Here is a 27,367-nt window from a genome sequence, read left to right as displayed (position 1 = left end):
TAAAGCATTGTTTTGCTTTCTTTTATATTATTATCTAGTCAAAGTGACTTTCTAAAACTAAAACGAAAACAATTGCGGAAGTTTAAACGCTATTTAACTTCAAGCTACGTCGCCTAGAAGCGAAGCAGTAACCGTAAACGACAAATAATATCTTCAACTTTATAAAACGGACTTATCTAATATAAATTCAAAGTAGGTGAAACCGCAGGGCGAAGCTATTAAGTGAAGTACAAGCGAAGTATATTTATAAACAAAAAAATATATTACTCATATTATTACGAAAGTCCTATTTTATTTTTAAAGTGAACTTACCCAAAGGGCACAGAGGTGAATTTATTTTTTGATATATCAACGATGTGAACTTCTGCATCAGCTGCAGCGATAAAAACGTCTTCCGGTATTGCTGTGAGCTCTTTTGAAGGCAACATTAATGCTTGACTTTTTTTCAAAGTGTATCTATAAAAAAAGTTTTATGCATATTATTATGGTAGAATACTAAAAAAAGTTAAATTCAAAATAACAACTATAGCGTAATAATTAACATTAAAATATTGCAAAGTGATCCCTATTACAATATTCATAAGACAGAAACTCACTTGTCGGGCCAGTTGGCTTCATTGACCCTGGTTTCCTTAACAACTTCGTCTGTCATTCGGTCTCGTAGATATTTCATCATCCTATCAGTGCCCCCTTTGATAATGTCCTGTCGCATACATGATAGCTTGTTACCCTCCATACTTATGCTCTGAAGCTGGGAGAGTAGACCTAAGTTTGTAGGTAACCTAAAAATTAGGGACTAAATCAAAAGAAAAGAAAAGAAAAAAGAACTAGTGTTTTTTTTTAAATTATATCTAAAAAAATAGTTCTAAAAAAGTTATATTAATATACAACTTTTACTAAATTATTATTATTTTATTTTCCACAATCTTTGCGTCTCTTTGAGATTTAATTTTTTTGTTATTTATTCATTTTTTAGTTCTGATATATTCCATTACGTGACTGCAATATTATTTTATAACTCTTAATAACTAATAGACATTTGATTCATTTTAATTCCTGATACTTATGTCACAAAAAAATTTAAGTATAGATCATTAATATTAATAAGTATATAGGTATCTAATACCTTTCCCCCCTCACACACAGGTAAAGCCGCAGGCAGAAACTAGCTAGAATTATTGCTATTTCTATTTTAATCATAGATGGAATTGCCACTTACTTGTTTAAGTTATTATTTGAAAAATCAAATCTTTTAAGCTTTTTCAAAAGTGATATATTTTCTGGTAATACTTCCAACTTATTGTCTCTTATATTTAGCACATTTAAATGTTGCATTTGATCACAGAATTCTTCAGTAATTTCCTTAAATATATAACATAATTTCACAGATCAAATTTATCTTTGCATTTTCTTTCACAAAGCATATATATCAAAAATTACCTTTATAAAATTATTAGCTAAATATATTTCTTTTAAAGCTGTACATCCATAAAAATCTGGAAGCTCATCAATGTCATTATGGTTAGCATCGAATATTTCCATTTTCCTTAATTCACCCAGCGGAGGTAGTTTCTTCAAATTATTATTGCTTACATTCAACTTTTTCAAATCTTAAATATTTATAATTAAATTTAATACATCGTGAATGCATTCAGAACGAAATTATACAACACATGTTATTATCTGAAATCTACCTCTAAGATTAACTATATCAGGAGGTAGCTCTGACAGCTGGTTATGACATAAGTTGAGTTCCATCAAGCGTACCAAATATCCCATTCCAGGCGGTAATACTGACAACTTGTTATGTGATAAGTCCTGCATATTATAAATTAGATAATAATAATGAAACATTAAACTAATAAATATTTTTAATATAATTTTGTTATCGTCATCTTATCTTAATCTTGCACTAAAATATTAATGATACCACAGATACATAAAATAAATTCTGTTAATATTTAAATAAATACATTTATAGCACATCAGTAAATTATATGGGATTTACTTACCAAAAATGTTAACATTACTAAATCACCAAAGTCAGGCTCAATTTTCTGGAGCATATTATGAGAAATGCTTAGCCACCTTAGCTCACACAATTTATAGAACTCTATTGGCAAAACTTCAAGTTTATTATGATCTAAACTCAAGTTTGATAAGTTGCTAAGTTCACCGAACTCAGCTGGAAGTTCAATCAAAGCATTGTCATGAAGCTGCAATCAGAAATAAGGAATTGTAAATTTTCCTTACATCTATATTTCATCTATATGGATTGATAGCATAACTATAACTGAGCCTAATATATATATATTTTTTAATTAGACTATAAATTCTATTTCTTTAAATTCATTTTTAATCATTACTGAATAGATATTATATAGAAATACTAACTCTTTGTTTATTACTTGTGCTTAAGATACAAAAAATTACAAATGCTTTTTACCTTCAATGTAATAAGTTCCTGCAGCAATTTTATATCTGGAGATAATGTTTTAATAACATTAGAGCTGAGATCAAGCATCTTCAAGGGCTCTGCATTCCACCAATTATTTTGATCACTACGTGAGAAGTCTACCTCTTTGGTTTCATCCAACACCAATTCGTTAATTTTCCAGACATTTTCTGGTACTAAAAACATTAAGAATATTAAATTAACGTTATACGTTCCTTAATGCATCTGTCATAATTGAACCAAGTAATTATATTAATTAAACACACCTGTCCCTAGTCCTCTATTACATAGGCTCAACTGTCCCGTACGTTTGGCCGATTTAATCAAACCAAGAGATAATTCACTTTCGTCTGCTTTTTTATCTTGAAGGTGAAAAACAGATTTTTTACAACTTTGTACTCTTGATTTAGTCGGTGTTGTATGTCGACGAGACATTTTAACATATACACAATGTATCGAAATTTTAAATTAAGTTAAATTATATTATAATTGCAATAAATACGAACTACGAAAGCCACATTGAGGTTTTGTTATAAATTAATTACAAATACAAACTTAAACTAAGTATATATAAAGATATGTTACGATTATGTTATGTCATAAGTCAAATTTGAGTCAAATGTCAAATCACAAATGTCAATATACTTGTAGAGTTGGGCTATAACGAAATTCAAAATTGAAATCATAAATTCATCGATACATTCGATTATTCAAAAATACTAAAATGAGGTAATTTCGTAGGTATGTATGTAAACAACAAGTACTTAAGCTAACTTTTTCATTGTATTTTAATATAGCAATCTATAGTTTACCTTCTAAAGGTTTTCTTTTGAAACTATGAATTCATGGAATATGAAATGAGAAAGATTAATTACAAAAATTAACAACATATGATTAAATTTATATCGTTTGAGCCATAAGTTTTTCTTTATTTAAATAGCTAATATTCTATCGCGTTTTGCAACGATTTTAAGTAAGAAGAGAAGAAATAAACTATATTTTTTAGATGTTACGTGAGAGCAATACTTTGTAAAATTTCGACTGGCTCGTTTGTCTCGTGACTAACTTATAAAACTGCAAATTTTGATGTCCTGGTGTCAAGCCCCAGGTAAGACCATTAAAAATTTTATTGGTCTTGTTTTGGTAATTTTGTTGGTTTTCTCGTCTGGTAGTTTTTTTTTTATATAGAATAGGAAGGTGGACGAGCATATGGGCCACCTGATGGTAAGTGGTCACCAAACGCCCTTAACATTGGCATTGTAAGAAATGTCAACCATCGCTTATAGCCAATGCGCCACTAACCTTGGGAACTAAGATTTTATGTCCCTTGTGCCTGTAATTACACTGACTCACTCACCCTTCAAACCGGAACACAACAATATCAAGTATTGCTGTTTTGCGGTAGAATATCTGATGAGTGGGCGATACCTACCCAGACGAGCTTGCAAAAAGCCCTACCACCAGTAAAACCACCTGTTGTCACTGGCGGGCTTCGGAAAGCCACTGGCCCTACAATTGAACCGTTCGGTCTATAAGAGGTATGGAATAGATAGTGCAATATTATAATTATAATCCGCAAAGTTGGTTAATTGAGTATGCCCGCCGCAAAAATCGATTAGGAGGATATCATTGATTCGAAGAAAAACAAACTTCTATTGGACCAAAGTCCAAACCAAAACTTGACAGCGAGAAAGATATAATTAATTTAAAATTTAAAGATAATATTTCTTAAGCCGTATTGTTGTGTTATAATTTTCTGAATATAACTAAATAATCTACAAATATTAGAACCAGAACTTTAAAGAAACAGGCACATATTTCATACCTTTAAAGTAATTTACGTGTTTAAATTCTTGAATCTTCTTGTCCATTTTATCGTTTAAGGCTTTCGAAAAACATTTATTTCTGTAGAATATACGAAAAATTAAAATAACTTTACTATTTAGTACATGTACATCTTTTAAATTGTTTAATTTTAATTATTATTTATAAAGTTAAATTGATATCCATTTTTAGGACTTGTCAATTAAATCAACGTCAAATTTACAAAAAAAGAGATTGTTCCATTGCGAATCAAACAATATAAAATAAGTATGTAAGTATAATATCTATGCCATATCCATATCGTCCTATATAAGCATTGATACAGCTGCGTCCTATATAATGCATGATCCCAGCGGTTGATAGCCACGTCCGTCTGTTTGTTAAAGAAAATATATTTTTATAATAAGTTTATTGGACTTTTTTAACCTACTGCATTATTTTCGGAGAAAGTTTCGATACCCTATTCTAATCGGAGTAGGAATAAAGGTAAACAAACTGTAGATTTACAAATTGCATGCGGTTTTCTAATTGTTTTGCTGTATTACGCACTATAAACAGTTCTTGAATCGCGAATCCATAACGAATATCATAGATTATTCAAGATCTTGACCAATGGTATCGCATCAATTGATATCGGTGACCAATGATATCGGTGTCAAAGTTGTTTATTTGGGTTTACTCCTCTTGTGGTTGAAATAGGCTACAGTATCGTTTATTTATTAATACTCTATATAGGTATGTACATACTTATCATTGTCATAGCATCCGGATATCCGGCATCGTCTGCCGTGCAGTCTAGTATAAGTATAAAATAAATCCAAAAATTGGCCGAATCATTCGGCCGCACCGAAACTCAGTTCGCAGCTAACTAGGAGTCGCTCGCCGCAGTCCATCGTTGATCGACATAATTTATCTTTAAATACAATAAAACTGAATATGTTTTTTTTTTTTGAAAACCTTAATTCCAAATGATTCTATAACACTGTAACATGTATATTACATTTATATATTCAGGTAAAAATTTCAGGTTTTTTATTTTATTTAATACCATTTATCTATTTGTATGTATCAGCCAATAAATGTGTAAAAATAGACTAAATCTCGGTATACAATAGATTTTTTTAATATGCTTAAGTAAGTTTAGATTATATTACAAAATAACATTAAAATAATTGTCATTGAAAAATTAAAAGTACGTGACTGACTGAAATCTAAAAAAAAGAGAATTGTAGTTGTCAGACCATCTTCATATTTAGTATATTTCGGCTCTAGAACACTCATAAGCGGGTGCGTTGTTAATAAACTAGGAGAAGAGTAGGACTAGACTAGAAGAGCAGTGGACTTGAATTCTATCTCCAAGTTCGTAGCCTGATCGGAGTTTCGTTAGTACTGGACCCTGGTTCGGTAACACTAAAATAAATTATGTTATTTATTTACAAAATAAATTAGTTTTAAAAACTTGCAACTAAATTATATATTACAAATATTAATAAGCTTTTATTAAATCAATGTACAAAAAACGAAAACATAAAAATCAAAATCAATTTTTAAATGTCATTTTACAAGATTAAATTAAATGTCCATCTACAACCAGATTTTCATACAGATTTTATATAAACCGAAAAGAACCGTCAAGAAACCCTGTAGTTGGCATTTTCCACCAACTTACTATATATTTTTAATTTGACCGCCCGTGCCTTTATGAGATCTTCTCTGAATGGGCAGGTAACGTAACGTGTTTATGTTTTAAGGATCTATTACATTCATATTTTTATTAAATTAATTAATTAATAATATCTAAGATTATTTTATATAATTAAATCACTGCAATACCGTTTAATAGCTATTTTAATTAGGTACTTTTTCACGTTTCCTTCTTTGTATTGTCAAAATCGCTAAATATGCTTGCGCTAGGGAAGATGGGTGAAAGTCACAACCTGCAACTTCGTCGGTTCCACAGAAACAACAGTGTCTCTGTTTTTATGGCCATTTTAAAGTAATAATCTCTGTAAATTTGCTTGCTTATACACTTGAAAGTCACAATGCACTGCGGTTCGCTCGGCTCTAATAATAATTATGGGTGCAGAACCAACTGCTTTACGTGCTTTCCGAGGCACAGGATACTTCCAATTTCAAGATTCCGGACTACTACTGAGAATCTTTGAAAGAAAAACATTTTATTGGCCCGACCTGGAGTTTGAACCCAGGACCTCGGGATCTGTGGCCTCATGTCTAGCCTCTAGTGTCTCAACGAGGCAGTCAAACATACCGATAAAGAGTATTAAGAGTACACGTGCTTAGTAATGTATTCTAGCTTAAAAAATGTATAATTTTGTAATTTTAATTTGTGTCCTGATTATACAATGTTTGTGTACAGTCATAAATAAATAAACAAATAAAAGAGACATACGAGGCAATTCATAATGTAATAAGAATACCCAAAAAAACATTTTATCCACTACGTTTATCAACTAATTGTGCATATTCCTAATAATAATGAAAATTACAATAATATGATATATAATATGAGCCGAGATGGCCCAGTGGTAAGAACATGTGAATCTTAACCGATGATCGTGGGTTCAAACCCGGGCAAGCACCACTGAATTTTCATATGCTTAATTTGTGATTATAATTCATCTCGTGCTTTACGGTGAAGGAAAACATCGTGAGGAAACCTGCATGTGTCTAATTTCACTGAAATTCTGCCACATGTGTATTCCACCAACCCGCATTGGAGCAGCGTGGTGGAATAAGCTCCAAACCTTCTCCTCAAAAAGAGGAGAGGAGGCCTTTAGCCCAGCAGTGGGACATTCACAGGCTGTTACGGTTACGGTACAATAATAAACATTGCTCACCTCAACTCTTACGGCAGCAAGTAAAAAAGTCTTATGAGACTTAATGTCACGGGATACATAGCGATAGAATTCTTTGCTATCATTATATCATTTGATAGAGTACAATCTCTCCACAGGATCGAGTTTCCAGACACAACATAAATATGGCTTTAAGTCTGTTTCAATGTACTCAGGCACTTCCAACTAATATCTTTAAGAATCTCGTGTTTTCTGTAAATACATTTACAAATTATCTTTGATTTACTTATACCATTTAATATAGCTTTTATTGTGTAGTCGTTATGTAAAGTTGTCAGCATTTTTTTTTTTTTTATTATTTTTTTTTATTTTAGAACTACCAACAAAAGATACAATAATTCGTGTACAGCAGTAATTTTTAGTAATACATTTCAATTGTTCTTTTACTTACAGGTAATTACAGCATGCAATTTGTTATAGGCAATCATCGACTAACAGAGTTACATTAATAAAAATAATAGATATTCATTTGCGTAAAAAAACATGCTTACAAAATACAGGATTTATCTTAATTTATGTAAAAAATAAAAATTGTAAAAAAGGAAAAAAAGCTAATAAAACTATATAAAAATTCCATTGAATAATCAAAGTAACAAAGTAATGGTGTCAAAAAATTGTTCACAAGTATTTAAAAAAAAAATTTCACGATATAAAATAAAAACACAGAAAAAAGCAGATAACATAACATCATAACTATTTATTTATATTCTATGCAAACTGTTTTAGATGTGAGGCAATTTTATTTTTAAAGGAGTAGTTACTATCATGCAAGATGTCTAGTTCATTGATACCAGTCAATAGCTCGTTATACGTTCTAGCTAGTCTGTTTATTGGTGAATTTTTTCCTATTTAACTAAAAAAATACCCAATAGAAAGCATAAAATATGTATTTTTGACACTTGTATAAAACTTAAAAAATCCCACAAATACCAGTACATAAAAGAAAAATGGCTACAAATACGCAACGGGCAGTAATATTCATGTTATTAACAGAAGGTCGTGTTTGAAACTTGACAGACCGGTAAAACATGAAAACTTTTTTCATTTGTCCCATGTATTTTAATCACAATTACCTATTAAGCGGAATAATTATTAAAAATAGATTATAAGATTTATAACAAGTTCATACAGTACCGTAAATTTTGAATACTAGGCTTCTTATTATTATAAATAAGCAATGGTCACATAGTTTAAAAAAGATATAATAAGTCGTTAAAACACTTTATTAAATGCGTCTGACTAGTCTAGAAGCCTTCTTTAAAATAATGCGTTAGTACTTTATGAAAGTTTACTTAAAGCTTACGAAAGCTGTTGATATCTGTTCCTACTTATTCTTTATATAAACACGATAACCATAGTAGCATTATTTGGAATAATGCTGTTACTTCTATAATTAATATTAAAAACGAAAATCAACCATGTACTTATTTAGTTTTTGCGTAAATAGTAAACACACTGATACCTAAAAAAATGTGTTTTTAATACAATATTAATTTTCGTAATAATTTTAATTTATTTGTTTCATGGTAGGTTTTCTCATTGCCGGTTTTATACAGTACACTAATTACAATAGGCTGCCGCCTAGCCCTACTTAACAGCCCCCTTAAATGAGCAAAAAACAACATATTAAAATAACTATTTTAAGTCTTATTTATTTAACTAGATTATTTTTCCATGTTAGCAATACTATTTTTTATACTCTTTTAATTATAATCATAAGTAGATAGTTATTTCTTAAGAAAAAAAAAACATTAAATTTACGAATTCATGTTACTATCGAAACTGCAAGCTACAACTATTAATCTATACAATCAACTATTAATATACACACCTTATTCCATTGTCCTGTCTCTATTTTAGTGATAAACACTTAAAGGCGGACCAAAATAAACATACATTATCTATTTAAGGAGTTAATGACAACGATAAGGTCTTGTACCAAATAAGTTACCATAGAAAATGTAACAAATAAGGCATAGTAAATACCTATATTATATTTACGTTGAATAATATGACGAATAGTTACTTTAACGAATATTTGGCATCGAAGTGTAAATAATGTTGATTTTTTTTATATTACCTACTAATAGGCATGTGTCGGAATGCCTTATTAATTTTTTTATTTGTTTGATGTCCTACTGAAAGATTGTAGCCACTGTAGATTTTATTGGAATCAAGGAATAGAGAACGCCCCTGTGGCTAGTCTCTGTTGAGGATGGTCACTGTGAACGAAATCGTATATGAGGGAGTATCGTATTAAGGTAATAAGCACTCCGTAGAAATGTATTTGTTCTGACACGTCGAATGGAATTTTCTATCAAAGTTAATCATGGTGCACTACTAAAATCAAAATATCACAAATTGTATCCTAAGTGCGCTTTTGCATTACGCGTGCACTCTATTTTAGATTGAGATGTCAAAAACCTTCAACCAAATGCCAATAACAAATGTACAAAGTTTTAATTAAATCGGGCGAACAATACGTCGACAGAGAGAATATGAACAAAACCCAACAACATTTTTTATACAAACTTATTTTTATTACCTGCTCGCACTTATATAAATTTCAAATGCATAAATCTTAATGAATGTGCCAAAATTAGGTGAATATATTCAAATATATTCTGAAATATTTCTTATTTCTCGGCTTAATCCATTAAAAGTTATGATCTGAACAATGCTATGATGTGAACTGACACGAATTAATGCATTGACGTCTTCTCAGACTCTTTATAAAAAGATACATTCGAACAGTTTATTCAAATAGAAAGAAGAGAGCTTAGAGAAAGTACATATTCGGGAAATTGAAGGGTTCAAACTTGGGTTAAATCATAATGTTGCGTGTTAAAACTAATTACAATATATTTTTAATAACAATGGTGTTTTCACTTTTCGTTGTAAGCTGTAAAAGTGCTTCACCAAATTCTCGATGTAAGCTGAAGCGATATACACATAACGCTGTACAAACAGATTTTAACGGATTACGTTGCTGGGATGAAGTCGATATTATGTCGTGTTGGGGATACTGCTTATCATACGAGGTAAGGGAAATATATTTTTTACAATATTGAACTCTCTTTACCATAAAATTTAAAACTTTCAAGTATCTAAACGTAATTTTCTATATATATAATATATTGTTTTAGACGGCAGATTGGCAATTCCCCTACAAAGTATCCTTTCATCCGGTTTGCGTGCACGGAGAAAGGAAGCACGCTTCAATCAAGTTACGGTACTGCGACCCTGGCGTAGAACCCGGTACAGAAATATATCATTACGTAGAAGCAGCCAACTGCAAGTGCCAGGTTAGAAATGTTCTAAATACTATCATTATACACATGTGACAAAGTTTCATCCAGCGCATGCTATCTTTTTTTTTTATAAAATCGGTAAGCGAACGGGCCAATGGGCCTCCTGATGGTAAGTGATCACCACCGCACATAGGCATTTGCGCCTTGATTAATATTCCTCCTCACATCGTCAATGTGCTAAGTAAGTAAATATTGCTACTTAGCAGTAGAATATCTGATAATTACATAATAAATAATATTATATCTATATATATAAATAGAAATGTAACTGATATTTGTTTTTACATGAAAGATATTTTAGTAAAATTATTATTGGGGATCTTTATCAACGCAATAGAACCCAAAACAATAATTGTTAGAATTTTTGTCTGCTTGTCTGTGCGTTTGTGTGCACTTATCTTAGAAACGAATTAACGGATTTGGGTGCGGATATCACTAATGTGTTGTAGCTAACTTCACTTAAAATTTAGTATTTGTTTTATTTCAATCGGTGCATAAATAATAAAGTTATGTCAATTTAAAGAATCACGTCGAACATTTATTCGATAAAAATGCGTTAAAATGGTTCAGTTGAATTGGCTGAAACTTAAGCTAATAATAATAATAAATAATAGTCTGTAAAATGGTGATGATAGAAACTTTATAGGAACAATACAAAGTTAAAAATGGATAGTTTCAGAGATTTAGATATATCCAATGTAAGTTGAGCTCAGATCCTATATAATTAATGATATTAAATAGGGTTCAGCTTATGTTGGATATGTCGGTTAACGCGCCTCGATTAACGCGCCTGCCAAATTTGTTCTAAAATAATGCATTATTTGCGAAGTCGTTTTTATAGACATGGCAGTAATTCTTATGTAAGATATCGAAATAAGAGTATAGACAGTTTTTAGTACTTTTTATAGTTTTGACATATTTCAACAGGTAGTTAAAAATATATGAACATACATAAGTATTTGTTTTCGGTTTGGAAATTAATTTTGTAAGTTAAAGTTTATAGATTAGGTAGGTATTTCGTTTCGTTGCAGCATATATTTTTTTTAATGGTTTTGTTAAATTTATATTTAGTCGGTTATTTAGTTGATAAAACGTAATTATTAAAAAAAAACAGATGTTTTAGTTTTAAAAGGACACAATTTCCTGAGAAGGTAACGTAAAAGTCTCACGAAAATAAAACTAAAAATGTTGTATACATTGAAATATTCAAAGACTGCTCTTAGTGATTTGCTTAAGATATACGCAGGTGAAACCGCGAGCACAGTTAGTGTTTAATATATTGCTTTTCATTACAAGTAAATAATTAAAATAAAATAAATATTCATTATATTATATTAATTGTGTTTTAGGTGTGTTCTTCTGAAGACACGAGCTGCGAATGGCTGCCACCAGATTATTCTCTTCTCAACGAAAATTCAATCTCGGAACAAATGGAGGATAAGAAATAATAAATAAATTGAATAAAGACGTAGACAAATTAACGTGTCATAAATATAGCTGTGTATTGCAAGTTACATTTTTGTTTACTGGAATAAAAATTAATGTATAATTTGTGTTTCTATGAATTCCATACCATATTTATATATTTAGGAAAAAGTCCATCCCGACTTCAAACGGGTAAAATTTAGTTTTAATGTAAAAATATTTTCAAATTTTTATATATCTACGTAAATGACACCTAATCTTATCCTAAAGGGCTTATAATTAAAGTATTAAATGAGTAAATACCTATATGTATTAGCATGTATATAATAAATTAATAGTAAAAAAATTACAATTAATTTTAAATATAAATGCAAAATACACATACCACATTCATCATTTTTAACTGAACTAACATTTAAAAGTTCAGATTCATAGAAAAATTGAAGTAGTTCTATTTTAGATTTGACCAACAACATCAAATAAATAAACAAACATAGCAAGTTATATATCCGTTTGACTGATCAGCTAATAAACGCAAAAAAAAGCTTAAAACATAAAAACCTCTGATTTCAGTTTCAGTTTTAAAAAAATTGTGTATAAGAATACTTTTATTCGAAAACTCGAGATGAATTTTTACATGGTTCTGAAGTCCTAAATGTTGACTGGGCAGTACCCCAGCTACATCACTATTTATATGTATATAGTGCCTAATCTGTGCTTATATATGTAATGCTGTAAGTTATAGTAAATTTATTCATATCATATATTTTTTATTTTATTGCAGTTACGTTCAAAATGTCGTTTATGAAAAATAATTACTTTGATAGTTGATGATTTGAGAAAAGGCATAACTGTTAAAGATTAATTTGTCTATGAATCGACTTTTCAATATTGTTTTTTTTTACATCGATATATATCGACTATTTCTTAATATCAATACTATCGATATTATGGCTCGAACACAGAATATGAGAATACATAAGCAGTAAGTACTACGTTCGCTTCGATATTATCGGTTAACCGATATGTCTGCGTTTGCATCCCTAATTGCAGCTTATGCGGTTATGCCTTATAGACGTAGGCAGAGAAACTATGTCTACGCATATAAACATTAGAGGTTATGTTTTTATTTCGTAAGTGTATGATATTATAATTTGATGTATGAAATTAATAAATATTTTACAGAAATAACTAAAAAGTAAGTAAAATGTTAGAACCTTGGAATAATAGATCTATATTACAACCACCAATAAACACATCTACCTGTAAAAACTTTGGTAAGTAAAATATTACCTTTCAAATTTTTTTTATTTATTAAATTTTCTTAGAATTGCTTATTGCATTAATTAATTTGCTCATTTTTTTAGAAATTAATAACCTTAAAAATGTTTGCAATACCATAATCCATGTACTATCAAAGCAATCTCCACTACATAAAGAGAGTGCTATATTTTCAAGATTTTTGTACAAATTCGACAAGAAATTTAGAAATGACATTGGATATAGGTATTTTAAAAAAGTAAACGTGGCTTTACGTTCATTTTTGAGATTACCTATAATTAAAGATGTTCATAACTTCATGGATGTTTTGCCCGGCAAGAATGACAGTACATTAGCCCCTACTAAACAAATGTTGGAATATGTTTTGATACGACTGATGACATTTTCTAAACTTATGTACCGAGTAACACTTTGTTCCAAGCAAGCAGCTGTCTTCTATTTGAATAGAATAAAACGGGGCGAAAGTCATTGGATGTGTTTAATGCCTTTTGCTTTATTGAGCAGAGTTTGGTCAATGGCATTTGTATTGTTACAACACTCTTGTAATTGGTACAACCAATTGTATCCTACTTTAAGCAAAATGGAATATAAAGGCTTACAGTTTTTACCAGAAAAGTATTCATTGCCATCTAATTTAGAAGATTGGATTGACATGAAACATTTGAACAATGCAGGCAGATTTCAATGGTCCCAAAAATTTATTACTAATTTTGATTCAATTGTGGGTGAAGATGACGAAGAAGGGTTATATGACAATATTCTGAAGTTGGTAGACAATATTAATAAAAGGACTAAAGACGTAGAGCCAGATACACAACTGTTGCTGCCTAAACAGGACCTATGCACTACATTTGTACCAAAGCTAGACAATAATGATCAAGGCGAAGCAATATCCAGAGAGAGTTTTAAAAATTTCATGGCTAATTTACCACCTATTTTAAAAAACCCTACTGTTAATATAGTGAGACAAGATCATTGCATAAAAAATGTGTCTGATCAAGATTCTTTAAATGAGTTTATTCAAAATGAGGAAACATATAGAAACACATCAGATGAAAAAAAATCTCTAACTAGTCACCTCACTTTTATGCAGTGGCAAGCTTTAAAAAACAGTTTGCTTAAACTTGATGGTTCCCTTATGAATAAGAAAAAAATGGAAATGAAGGTCCAAAAGATATGGAAAGAAAAATGTTTGGAATACATGTAAATAAAAATATTTTATTGAAAAAAAGTGTATTATTATTATCTATAATTAATTACAAAACCTAATAATACAAAAGCACCATAAAGTATGTTAACCATAAACAAGATACAGAGTACATTTTAAATAAGCTGACATTAACTTATAAATCAGGTACTTTATTAGTAAGTTGCATATTATAAACATTGAAATAAATTATTAAAACAAAAACTGCATGTTTATTCTAGTTCCCCATATAGTAATAATTTTTTAAATTAACTATTTAACAGTTCTCATTTTTATCTATACAGATTACATAATTGTTTTGGCTTGCTTTCCAGTAAATAACACAATTTGTGAAGTAATAGTAAACAGATTACAATAATTTATAGTAAAACTTTAACAAAAGAACATTATTCTCAAAACTTTCAAATTTACTAAACGATTGATAAAAGTGAATGATATTGTAATGCACATGTACAGTATAATTATAATATACTATGATTTAAAATCAAGCCTATTATTCCAATTATACAGAAACAAATCAGTATTTATTCCAAATAATATAAAACAATAAGTGGATTGATTGAATTTGTACTACAACCCTGGTTACTCATAAAATATTTGTGAGAGTGCAATAATATTATAATTTTTAAGTAAAAAAGGTAGTTAAGTTGTATGCATAACTCCATCAATGCACACATGTGTTTTTTACTTGTAAATCACATTTTTTTTTCTTTAAAAATGATATGGACATTTATATGTTCCAAAGCTTAGAAAAATCTTATAAATCACTTAGGCTATTTTCTGCTCTAATACGATTAAATGTAACACAAAAGTAGCAAGAAAACATTAAGATAATTATTGACCCATTTTTAATTAAATGCCAAATATATATTAATTGTGTATCTCAATTAAATTTAAATGGAGAGAGTTCTTTTATTAAATTGTGTGTGTATTTTTTAAATGATATGTAAAAATTGTAGTATTTTTGCTTGCACAAATTCATTATATAATAACGGTACATTTTTTTAACAGTGACATTGATCAAATTAAATAATAATGATAATGCATTCGTGTATGTGAACACAACGCAATGAATCTGATTTATTATTAAATTATATAGATTGTAACACATTATATTATTGAAATATAATGTGTTACAATCTAACTCCATCATTGCTGTGCTCAACATGCTGTTAACATGACAATTGACAACACACAATGTATTCACATTCATAAATAAATTCAATTTAAACATTTTTATTTGTTTAATTTATATTAATTTTAATGTTGTTGCCTTTATAATTCATAAGGCAGACTTTTAAATGTACCCTCAGGCAAAATTATTGTAATTTCTTATTATAAGTGAACTTTTGTGTTCTTTATGAGAAATAAATGTCTTTAAACCGAAATCTTTACAAACATACCGCTAATATAGCGAAAATTCTGTGGTCAGTTAAAACAGATTGCCTTTCAAAAAAATCGCAGTGTGGATTATTTGGTTATATTTTATTCTGAATAATCAAATCCCCAGAAAACAAAGGATAAATTTCTTTATAGGTATATAAATTGTAGCTGTAAAGAAGATATAAAGTATGCTGAATTAATAATCTGATTTTATTAGTAAATTCTGAAAATGTAATTATGCAGTTTTTATTCATTTTCTATTGAGATCTGACATATGAGTATGAGTTCTAATAAACATATAAAAGTACTATTATAAAACTGACATAATTTTAATTACTGTCAAAAAAATACTATTATTGATATTTAATATCGGGATATTTAATATTAGAATTTGGCCTTCTAAAAACGAACTTTTTCAATTTATTTATCTTAAAAAGCCAGCTTTTTTATAGAATAGGCAGGCGGAAAAACATATGGGCCACCTGATCGTAAATGGTCACCAACGCCCATAGACATTGACATTGTAAGAAATGTTAACCACCACCAACCTTGGAAACTAAATGTTATATCCCTTGTGCATGTAATTACACTGGCTCACTAACCCCTAAACCGGACAACAATACCAAGTACTGCTGTTACCCAGACGAGCAAATTACACCAGTATAACATACTATGGAAAAAAAATAGACGAAAACTTACGGTTGTGCTCAGATTTGAATTCTGAATCCCGAAAACAATCCTCATTTCAATTAATGAATTATATTATAATAAGAACTTCACAATTTTTATTAATTCTTTATTTTCAAACATAGAAATTGTAACTTTCATATGTCAGATCTCATTGCTATATTTGGTAATTAATTTTAATCGTTATATTTTATCGATAAATAATTAATTAAGATTTATTTTCGAGCACTTGATATCTTCTGGAGACGAGATTTCAGACCACCTTCTTTCTTAGGTTGAGTGCTTGCTCGCCTTTCACATTGAAGTTTTTTAGTTTCTTTTAGCCTGAAGTAAAAATTAAATCGCAAATTAATTATTGCACGAATTTTAGGGTTAATGTTTTTAACATGCACAGTGTACTATATGTACATTTTATATTGAAAGATAACTTACTTTTCTTTAATTGCTATTTGTTCCTCTTTTTTATATATATCTTTAAAATCACTACAAAATGTAGTCCATAGCGAAAAGAACTCTTTCGGTTCACAGTCGTCTAGTTTGCCACATCTTGGAGAATATTGATAAAATTTTACAGTTGCTATAAATTTATTCCTACATTCGCACATGTTCTCATTTTCAGTCTTCAGTTTTTCTTCAGCTGTGTTTAGGAATGTAGTCATTTTGTCTTTAAACACCTCAAGTCTTTTTGCATTTTCTGCACATCCATTTTCGTCATCATCTTTTTGCAATGCATACGCCTCTATCACTTTTTCCATTTTGTCTCTGCATTCTAAAATTAAGCAACATACAAAGAGTCATTTAATTGAATCGAATAACTTTAAACTATTTTTAAACGTTCTTGTTCATAGCAAATACAGTATAAGAATAAAAAATTATACGAAAACACTACGTTTTAAAGACTACATCGCTTTCTAGCTCCCAACACCCAGCTGCCGACGTAACTCGGCGGACCTGACCATATAATGTTAAAGTATTCATTTGATCTATAAGAACTCAGTTATAGCTTAATAAAAAAAATCACAACTAAATTACAGAATTGAGCAAAAAAATTTTTTTTTATAGATTTGAATAGGGAGTTAATAAATACAACGCAACTTTACCGATGGTTTTAAATGTCGTTATCATATTATTAATAATTACTCGTAAAGCATTTAATAATCTTATTTTTATATGTTCCATATAAAAAAATGTCTAACAATTATAACGCCGGTCGATTTTTTAGACAAAAAAATATATTTTCAATTTTGATACGACAGTTTTTCAGTATTACATAATAAATTACAAGCAACGACTAGGAGTACTCACCATCGAGATTCTTGCGCAGCGCGGCGAGGTTGTCGGCCACGTCGGCGAAGTCGAGCGCGGCGGCGCGGCGCACGTCGCCCGGCTCGGGCACGGGCAGCGCGCACGTGCTCGCCAGCGCGCCGCCGCACGCGCGCATGTACGTGCGCACGATGAAGTGCAGCAGCGTCACGTTCGACTGCTTCGACTGCGGACAGTATCGAGGATGGCAAAATCCATTAACAGCGAACGAGGAAATAATCAAAACGTATGTAAAATATCAGATGACGTCTTATCTTACCTTCACGTCTTTTAGTTTCGAAAGTATCTCCAGGCCAAATCCATCAGCTTGGCCTCTTTGACAATTTCCCCCATTCATATAGTTACCGACGGCCAATATTATGGCAAACAACTGCTTCAGAGATTCACTAGTCATGAGGAACTTAAAACAAATACGCTCATTATAACATTTAATTTTTGGCAATATAATGAAATATATCATTAAATTGGACATATTAATGAAATATATCATAAAATTATTTACCTCACAGGTGTGTTTTAAATTATCTAATTTGTGCATTATTGTATTGACTGCATCATCAAACTCTGCCTGGAATGTAAAACACGAGATCCTTTCAGCGAAATTTTGTATTCCAGATAATTCATACAAAAATGCTTCAGGTTTATCCAAGGGTACATCCGGTTTGTTTTTCATATGTTCTTTTATTAAGAACAATTCTTCTTCAGTCGCTCGCTAAAATAGATCATTCAAAAAGTATTATATTTTAAATAAAAATCTAGCTCAACTTTTATAATAAAACTAACGGTTTCCCATAAACTTACCAATTCATATATTTGTTGTAGAGCTTCTAAGCTGACTACTGACGTGTCAAAATTGTAAATAGCATTTTCTATTTCCGAGAATTCAATATGTAAGCTTTGAGCTAGTATACCGACGTTTTGAGATCTCTTGCTATCCAAAATTTTTATTGGCTGTATTTTCTTAGTTTTTACTTCAACTTTTTTCTTCACTGGCGCTTTGACAACTTGCCGAGAGAACAAATCTGTGAATTCATCGATATTGTCTAATTTTGCTTCTTCGATTTCTAGCCATAATGGTTTCACTGCTGTTGATTCTGCCTCACCTTGACACGTTGGCAGAATGGGAGCTGCCAAAATTCGTGTCCAATATAAAGGTTTCATGGGTGCTGCTGGTTTTATAGGTATTTTTCTAAGTGCTGAAATAACATAAAATTATACACGAACTATAAAATACAATTAATTTAACTATATATTTATAGCCTATTTCAATTGAAGGAGTAAAGATAGACAAACCTTTGATTGACGTATTTCATGCGATTTGGAAATAGCTACGTTATTATTAACTACATACAGTTCCTGATTAATATATATTTATTCATATTACAACACTATCTCGTGAACTACTCATATCCATTTTAATTTTACTTCCAAAGTTCCCATGACAACTGAACAATATTACCGTCAATTCAATACCAAAGTTGTTTATTTTTATTTTCTTTTCTTGTGATTGAAATAGGCTATAGTTAATTTAATTTTGTATGATTTACTTACTTGCTCTTTGCATATTCCAACCTCCAGCTGGAGGAGCTGGAAATGGAAGTGGTCCCGCTGTAGTGTTTGATGGTGGGGGAGGAATACCAGGTGTCTGTGGACTAGACAAGCCAGATAAAGGAGGTGGTGGCGGACCCATTCCAGGCAGTGGCGGCGGTGGCGGACCCAAACCAGGTAGAGGGGGCGGTGGGGGACCCATCCCCGGTAGAGGGGGCGGTGGGGGACCCATCCCCGGTAGAGGGGGCGGTGGGGGAGCCATTCCGGGTAGCGGAGGTGGTGGTGGCGGTACCATACCTGGTAGAGGCGGTGGTGAGGGACCCATACCAGGTAGAGGGGGCGGTGGTGGAGCCATACCAGGTAGAGGCGGTGGTGGGGGACCCATACCAGGTAGAGGTGGCGGTGGAGGAGCCATTCCCGGTAGTGGTGGTGGCGGTGGAATAGCCACTCCCGGTAGCGGTGGTGGCGGTGGAATAGCCACTCCCGGTAGCGGTGGTGGCGGTGGAGGAGCCACTCCCGGTAGCGGTGGTGGTGGCGGAATCATTACAGGTAGAGACGGTGGTGGGGGGCCTATACTAGTTAAAGGCAATGGTGATGGATCTATACTGGTTACTGGTTTTGGTAGCGAGCCCATACCGGGCTTTGGTGGTGGTGGTTCCAGTGAGGCCATATCAGGTATTGGCTGTGTCTTTCCAAGTGATGAAAGAGGTGATGTTGTTGTAGATTCAATACTATTTTTTGAAGTAGCTTGTACTAACATACTAGGTAATGAATATACAGCTGTTTCTGCTGTTGATTTTGTTTCTCTTAAATATTTTAAGCTTGGATCTAATTCAGAACTTTCACAAACCAAATTATGGTTATCTACAGATGCTAGTTTTATAGATTCTAATGTTGTAGATTCCATTCCATTCAAGAAAGTTTTTACGTTACTATTTTTCTCTAAAACATCATTGGAAGTTTTTTCAATTGTTCCAGGCATAGGGGGTGGAGACGGTGACATTCCAGGAAGGGGTGGGGGTGGAGGAGGTACAGGTTGACATAAATTAATATCTGATGGAGACACACTATGTGAGAGAACAATAGATGTTTCACTTGAAATTATTTCTGATGTTGATTCTATATCTTTTTCAGGTAATATTATATGTTTTGTAAATTTATCCTTTGGTATCTGGTCTGATGTTGAATGAGATGTAACACTACACTTATTGTCAATTTTAGATATACTCAAATTATTGATTTCATCGTCTTGTTCAAATATGCTTCTAGATATATTACTTTTGTTGCTGATAAATTCAGAAACTGAACTTACAAAAGAAACTTCAGATAAGCTTTCACTTGCAACATTAACTTTAGGTCCCTCTAAAGATTCCATGAGGTAGTTTAAATCTTTACTTAAAATTTCTTTTTCATTTTCACCGTTTATTATATTGTCACTTTCTATATAACCAATTTCTTCATTCCTATGTAAATCAGTAGGATCTCGGCATTTATTCAATTTGCAATAATTCTCTATTTTTTCAGATCTTGAATCAAGTTGTGCTCCTTTGTCTTCATTAATAATTAAATCACTTTTGTTACCTATTCTACTTAAACCTATGTTAGAATCCATATTTACACTTGCCCTTAAAAGATTATTATCTTTAGAGGTATTTATCACAGGTTTATTAGTAAGCCTATTATTTTCATTAATGTCGTTGGTTTGTACCTCTCTATTAACAAATTCTGTTTTGCCCCTACATGATAAGTTTTCTGGTATTGATATAAATGAATTTTGTAAATTTTTGTTTAGGATACCAATTTCTGTATTTAATCTGTAATTTTCTAATTCATATTCTAGTTGTTGTAGTTTTTTTTTAAGTTCAGAAATAACAAGTTTTGCTTCAACTATGTCACTAATGTCCTCATTATTCTGTTTATTATATTGATTTTCTACGAGACATATATCCGAAAATTGGTTTAGACTTTTATGTTGATTTTCAGGAGGCCAAGAAGACATGTCTAGTCTCCCTGGAGTGACTGGTTGTGATGCCGGCAACTCCATATGTGACCAGTAATACATTAAGTTAGGCTGTAATGCAAAATTAAACAGTCATTATACATAAATATTATTGAAATATGATTTATGTTATTTTTATAGATAGTAAGTTATTTGCAAGGAGTTATACAAAAGTCTTGTCCGATAAGTAATATTAATAATCTTTTATACTTTAATATAAAAGTTTTACAATATTAAATTTACAAATTGTTTAGTAGGTAATAATTTGCTTTAGAATCATATTATGGTAAATCTTTATATAAATAATGTTGCATTAATTTTATAAACAAATATTTAAGTTCCTTTTTTTTCTATATGAAAAATATTATACTATATTATTATTCTATATTTATTAATACTTTGCAGCTTACCTTAAAAATGTTCTCTGTAGGTGCATCTTTATCAGATATTTGCCTAAGCACACCAGCAGCTAGAAGGTGGGTGCAGTATTGGATACCAAGTATTTTCAGATCTTGAGAACTTATCAGGTTTTTTAAATGACTATCTTCTGATACAGAAGAGAGAAACCAGTTGAGAAGCATCTGACCTGAAAATAAAAATATAAGTATAAATTTATGAAATCAATCTGAATGAGTCTCACAAGGTCAGCAAGTAATAAATTGCTACAAAATATAATGGCTTTCTTTATGATTGTATTTTAAAGTACAGTGTAAAATGTTGGTTGCATTGTTGATTGTTGTAAGTAAACAAATACTTTGGAATAATACACAACACATAATAAAAAAACTTTCAAGAATGTAATATTTGGTAAAACTATATTCCATCTCTGTGAACACCACACTGAAACTAATGGACATATTTCAATGACTTTCAGCATGTTTTAATTATTTCTTTAACTTTTCTTCTACATCCAAAATAAATTGGATTCCACTTGATATATATTATACATTGAGGACCAACGTAATATAAAGGAAACAAGAAAAAGCTTACGTTTTGAACACTTAAAGAATATTATAATTTTACTTTAAAATCTTGTATCCAAAAAAAATTGTAATTGAAAAATATTATAAATACTGGTTCAAAATATTTATCATTTATTCCGTTTTGTTAATAAGTAGCTATTTCTTATATATAGTTTGCAAAAATTCCAACAAGGTACCTAACTACTATATAGTTTCTAAGTTCTAATCAGTTTGACGTTTAATATTGTGTTTTGTAAATTGAAATTGGTGTGACAATGCAAAGTTGCCAGATGTGTAAAATTTATCAAAAATATATAATTATTTATTAATAATATTATATAATTTAAAACATGCATAGCTTTTATATTATTAATTATTAATTTTCTACAGTATTTTAATTCCCACTGTTTTCTTAATTTAGTCGTTTGTCCGTAACTAACATGACATAGAAATATTTTAATAAAAATGTTGTGTAACGTAAACTTGTTTGCTGATGTTTCTCTATTCTACATTTAAAAATAAAATTATTTAGATCTTGCAGTAAGTTTTAATATTTTAAAATATGTAGTATATCACTTTATCACACATAACCCACAAGATATTAAATTAATGTTGTGTACAAGAAGTTAATTTTTGCTTGCTTCATTAATTAACAAAGATTTAACTAAAATAAATAAATATATGTATATTAAGATTTATATCAGAAGTGTGGTGCAACTTACATTTGTAATGCATTGGAAACTTTTCACCACTACTTGTTATATTTATAACCCAAAGTTTTCTTTTGTTTTGATCGTTTAAACATAACACATCTATAGTCTTTGTTCTTATATCCAATTGAATCTCCATATACAAGTATTCGCCATACATATTTAATTTTACATTAAGCCACCAATTGACTTTATTCCACTTGAATTCAAAACATTTAATCACGCACAATACTGTACTTGACGATTTTGATCGTTTTTGTTCTTCACTATATTTTATAATTATATTTGTATCAGAGGTAAAGTGAGATAGATCGTCGGTATGTAGTCCCAATACAGTCACAATGTCTTGAACACGTTTTCTTGCAGGTCGATTTTTGCTCAATAATTTAACATAATTAAAATGCACAACTGAGGTCGCAAAATTTACACGATTAGATGACAACTGCATTTTATTGCTTTAATTATATTCATAGATTAATTATAAATTGTGCGAACGTTTTGGGTCACGTACTCGCTTCGCTCGACACTTTATCTTTACTGATGCAAAATCATTTCGTTAAGATAAGAGTAGCCATTAACTCTGCTCGCTTAAACATTAGGTAATTAAAGATAAGCTTCCTATCGACGACGACTATATTCATTAACTTATTTTAATTCTACAAGCGTAATAACATTTATTTTTAAAATGTTATAAAATTAATGTTACCTACTTAGATTAATCTTTACTATTTTCCTTGCTTAAGTATGAACCATTACATTTTGAGATCATACAAACATATAATTACATACGTTACGTTATTTTTCGGATTCACGCAAAAACTACTTATTCCATACTAATTCTATATACTATTTACACATGGAACTTTACCATTCTAGTAGGTTATAGGTTTAGGAGGGATGTAGCGTATATTGTCTGATTAGGTATACTGGACCAGGCTTCTAGCGAACGTTGCCTATGTTATACAGATACGCAAATGCACAAAGACTTTGTTAGATTTGATTATCTCCAAAATACAGACAAAAAAATTCTAGACAATAAGTATCTTGAGTAGTTAACAATTTTCATTTTAAATATAGGACAAATAAAAAAAAACCTTAGTTCCATTTACTTCTTGCAGAGAGATAATCCTTATCAGAATAAATACCTACCTAACATTTGAAACAGTTTTTTTTTTAAATATTTCTGTTTATCCACTTCGGATTTTGGACTTGTAAGTTGAAGTTTTAGAGATATTACAAGATATTTGGATAAACGCATCAAAAAAAGGCGTGTGGCTTGCGATAAGATGTAAGTATTAGCACAGTATCGATGGATAGATCGAATGGCTTGATACAGATTGTATATTATTTATGTATATTTCTCATTGTAATAATAGTATGCAAGCAATAAAACCCTGAATAGCCGAGATGGCCCAGTGGTAAGAACGCGGGAATCCTAACCGATGATCGTGGGTTCAAACCCGGGCAAGCACCACTGAATTTTCATGTGCTTAATTTGCGATTATAATTCATCTCGTGCTTTACGGTGAAGGAAAACATCGTGAGGAAACCTGCATGTGTCTAATTTCACTGAAATTCTGCCACATGTGTATTCCACCAACCCGCATTGGAGCAGCGTGGTGGAATAAGCTCCAAACCTTCTCCTCAAAAAGAGGAGAGGAGGCCTTTAGCCCAGCAGTGGGACATTCACAGGCTGTTACGGATTACGGAATAAAACCCTAAATTAACCCAGGCTATATACATTCCAACGAGCCTTCTAAGGTAATCTCTTATGACATGATGCTGACAGAAAAGATTCCTTTTTTTGAAAAACGTCGAACAATGCATAAATAAATTTACAATTTATTTTTTATTTTAGTTTACTTCCGTTCAAATCCCTTTCATGACTATCGTAATATAAAATGTTTACAAAAAATCTTATATTGTATTTTGTTACCATAATAATACGTTTTTATTAATAATTCGTCTTCGGATTTCTGCTTTGTTTAATATTAAGCTTTTATGAATTTAAAATTCGCTTAAATAATATTAAGTGCATATTTTAATTAATGAATATTATACAAGATCTATTTTCCCTCAATTATAAAAGGCAATTAGTATCATCTGTACGCTAAAAATGAGTTATAAATATCTTTCTCAATTAAACTACACTATACAGAAGGTTATCATCGAAGGTTACGTATCAGAAATATTCTAAGAAACAGTACCGATGAGATTAAATATTTGAGGGATACGAATATCGATATCGCACCTTGGGAGAGGCCTATGTTCAGCAGTGGACAATGATTGGCTGTTGATGAATATCGATTACTTTTTTATTTTGTTCCAACTGGCAGTACCTAATGGCAAGCCCTCTAGGTAGGTTCAGTTAGTAGATTCAGGTGCACTCATCAGTTATAAGCAGCCAAACATAGTTTTTTAATGAAAAAGATAGGCAGACGGCTAAATGAGCAACACGATGGCGTTATAAAAAATATTAAACACAACACAAAGGATATATTATTACAATGTGATCTTAGATAATGTATCCCATGTCATGGTCGGTGGCGCAATTACGGTGTACGGAATTACTTAGATTTCTTTCATTACCAGGTAGTGGACGGAGAATCACGTACGATGACACAGTTTATATTCCATACAAAATTCTACCATCTTTTTATATATTATATAAATAAAAAACAGTAATTGATAGAAACACCAATTTGTTATATAGCAAAGTCATAGAATATAGCTATTGTATTTCGTTATTAATTTAGCCTGATTGAAATAATAATAAAATTAACTAACCTTCAAATTTTTCATAAATTTGAAAATCTAATTTTTCGGGTACAAACTTGGGGCGTATAACTTTTGTGTCTGTGTGTTTGTCGAGGGTGAGTGAAGCGACTTTTCGTAGCACATTTGAGTCTGACATTGGCACGTCGCTCACACTAGAATGGCGACAGTTTTCTGAAATAATTTATTAAATTAAACATAGAAATATACATCGTCTATTCTTCTTCAATATTACCTATGTAAGATAGATGATTATCAAACAGCAACTACAATAGCAAGGGATTTTCATAACTAACCACACTCAACGCTCAAGTCAACTGGAACTCAACAAAAATATTTTTTTTACTGTAAATATATTAACGAATTAAATAAATATCTTGCGACTATACATTGAAAGAAAAATTCTAATGTTGTCAAAAATAAAACATAAGAGTATATCTCTATCCACTCAAATAAGTTTAATTTAAATTTATAAGTAAACCACAAAAGCATCGTAATTTTTTTACAAGCTGATTGTATTCTTTACAACCTTTGACTAGCCAATTTGTATTTAAGAAATATGCAGTACGATATTTTTTATGTAATTTAATATTTATTTTGAAAACATAATTACCGTTGTCTAAAATGTTAAGTGAAGAATCGGCGGCAACTGGAGGAAGTTCTACTTTTCGATGCCTGGATATCGTAAAAGATGTTTGCCCTGGACTGGCTTTTAACCGGTTTTCGAGAAAATCATGGCTGCATTCATTCTCTTTTTCCAAGGGTTGCTCCGTTGACTTTGATAATATAGCTCCCATAACCTTTGAGTTATCGTTTCTGTCACTAATGTCATCAGAGACGTCACTTTTTATTTGTTTTTCCATCATCTCATTTGTTGATAGTGGTAAAGCGGTGTCATCGTGTAACATTTCCGTTACGGAGGGACGAGTTTCAGTCGACGAGGGACCGATGTGCGCGGGCGCATCGAAATAAGATGGCGTATGAGTGTGCGGAAGTTCGTCGTGTGCACTGTCACTTTCTGCGGAGTAATAACACTGGTTGAGCTCGACGGCGAGCGGCGTTAAGGGATCCGTAAACACTGAGTCGGAGGAGGATGGATCCGCGGGCGAGACAACGGCGGCGGGCAACTGGTCGCGGGTCGGTGACCGCTCCGCCCGCTGCGACTCGCACCTGGTCACCGTTACCTCTGACTGCACACTCAATCTTTTCACGCCCCTCTCGCCCCTTGCCGATGTTTTGAACACGCACTCGACCATATCGCTGTCGAATGCCTCAATAGTTTCATTGTTATCAGATTCAGATGTTTTATCAAAATCTTTATCAGACGTCTCTCGTTTATCGATACTTTTTTTACGACCATGTTTCTTGTTCTCCTTATTTGAGCTTTTCCTGTTTAAATTTCTTATAAAATGTTTGCCCTTCCCAGGTGACTTTCCGGTTTTCGAATGTTTTTCACCTGCCTGTGTATTACCCATTATATATGAAACTTACAATATACATATATACCTATCAAATTAAATATTTCACCGTGATTCAAAAATTATAATTGTGCGCAAAATATTTGACAAGTTTTATCATTTTATTAGCTAAGTGAAATTTCA

The 27,367-nt window shown here is 31.1% G+C and overlaps 4 protein-coding genes across 7 annotated transcripts in view; 2 read left to right on the top strand and 2 right to left on the bottom strand.

Annotated features, from left to right (window-relative positions):
- Positions 1–3,009, bottom strand: part of LOC126771054 (leucine-rich repeat-containing protein 40-like) — a 6,392-nt gene extending 3,383 nt beyond the window's left edge. Inside the window, exons 1-8 of the mRNA XM_050490736.1 lie at positions 2,722–3,009; positions 2,447–2,631; positions 2,013–2,216; positions 1,695–1,818; positions 1,441–1,610; positions 1,220–1,362; positions 597–782; positions 313–456 (exon numbers count right to left, since the gene is read on the bottom strand). Coding sequence (XP_050346693.1) covers positions 313–456; positions 597–782; positions 1,220–1,362; positions 1,441–1,610; positions 1,695–1,818; positions 2,013–2,216; positions 2,447–2,631; positions 2,722–2,890 — 1,325 coding nt within the window. The 5' untranslated portion in view covers positions 2,891–3,009. The remainder of the gene's footprint in view (positions 1–312; positions 457–596; positions 783–1,219; positions 1,363–1,440; positions 1,611–1,694; positions 1,819–2,012; positions 2,217–2,446; positions 2,632–2,721) is intronic.
- Positions 622–27,367, bottom strand: LOC126771050 (protein cappuccino). 3 transcript variants are annotated; one of them, XR_007669510.1, is made up of 11 exons: positions 26,380–27,367; positions 25,779–25,940; positions 21,730–21,905; positions 19,324–21,391; positions 18,574–18,968; positions 18,275–18,484; positions 18,032–18,172; positions 17,755–17,938; positions 16,882–17,218; positions 14,966–16,773; positions 622–631 (listed from the first exon to the last, which is right to left on the bottom strand). XR_007669510.1 is itself a non-coding variant. In XM_050490724.1 (10 exons), exons 1-10 carry the CDS (start codon positions 27,239–27,241, stop codon positions 16,665–16,667), a joined length of 4,644 nt encoding a protein of 1,547 aa, XP_050346681.1. In that variant the 5' UTR covers positions 27,242–27,367; the 3' UTR covers positions 14,371–16,664. The 3 variants fall into 3 exon arrangements, 2 of the variants coding, with proteins under 2 accessions (XP_050346681.1, XP_050346682.1); XM_050490724.1 differs by lacking the exon at positions 622–631 and having other exon boundaries at positions 14,371–16,773; XM_050490725.1 differs by lacking the exons at positions 622–631; positions 25,779–25,940; positions 26,380–27,367 and adding an exon at positions 23,004–23,510 and having other exon boundaries at positions 14,371–16,773.
- On the top strand, positions 9,221–11,943 carry LOC126771067 (thyrostimulin beta-5 subunit). 2 transcript variants are annotated; one of them, XM_050490755.1, is made up of 4 exons: positions 9,221–9,416; positions 10,058–10,196; positions 10,302–10,460; positions 11,816–11,943. In XM_050490755.1, the coding sequence occupies exons 2-4, from the start codon at positions 10,164–10,166 to the stop codon at positions 11,912–11,914; spliced, it is 291 nt and encodes a 96-aa protein (XP_050346712.1). In that variant the 5' UTR covers positions 9,221–9,416; positions 10,058–10,163; the 3' UTR covers positions 11,915–11,943. The 2 variants fall into 2 exon arrangements, with proteins under 2 accessions (XP_050346712.1, XP_050346711.1); XM_050490754.1 differs by lacking the exon at positions 9,221–9,416 and having other exon boundaries at positions 9,940–10,196.
- On the top strand, positions 12,946–14,403 carry LOC126771058 (uncharacterized). Its single transcript, XM_050490743.1, has 2 exons — positions 12,946–13,168; positions 13,259–14,403. Exons 1-2 carry the CDS (start codon positions 13,099–13,101, stop codon positions 14,377–14,379), a joined length of 1,191 nt encoding a protein of 396 aa, XP_050346700.1. The 5' UTR covers positions 12,946–13,098; the 3' UTR covers positions 14,380–14,403.

The sequence above is a fragment of the Nymphalis io genome, chromosome 10 (assembly GCF_905147045.1).
Source record: "Nymphalis io chromosome 10, ilAglIoxx1.1, whole genome shotgun sequence".
Taxonomy (NCBI): domain Eukaryota; kingdom Metazoa; phylum Arthropoda; class Insecta; order Lepidoptera; family Nymphalidae; genus Nymphalis; species Nymphalis io.
Note: the sequence above shows the minus strand (reverse complement) of the source record. Positions and strands in the feature narration are given on the sequence as shown.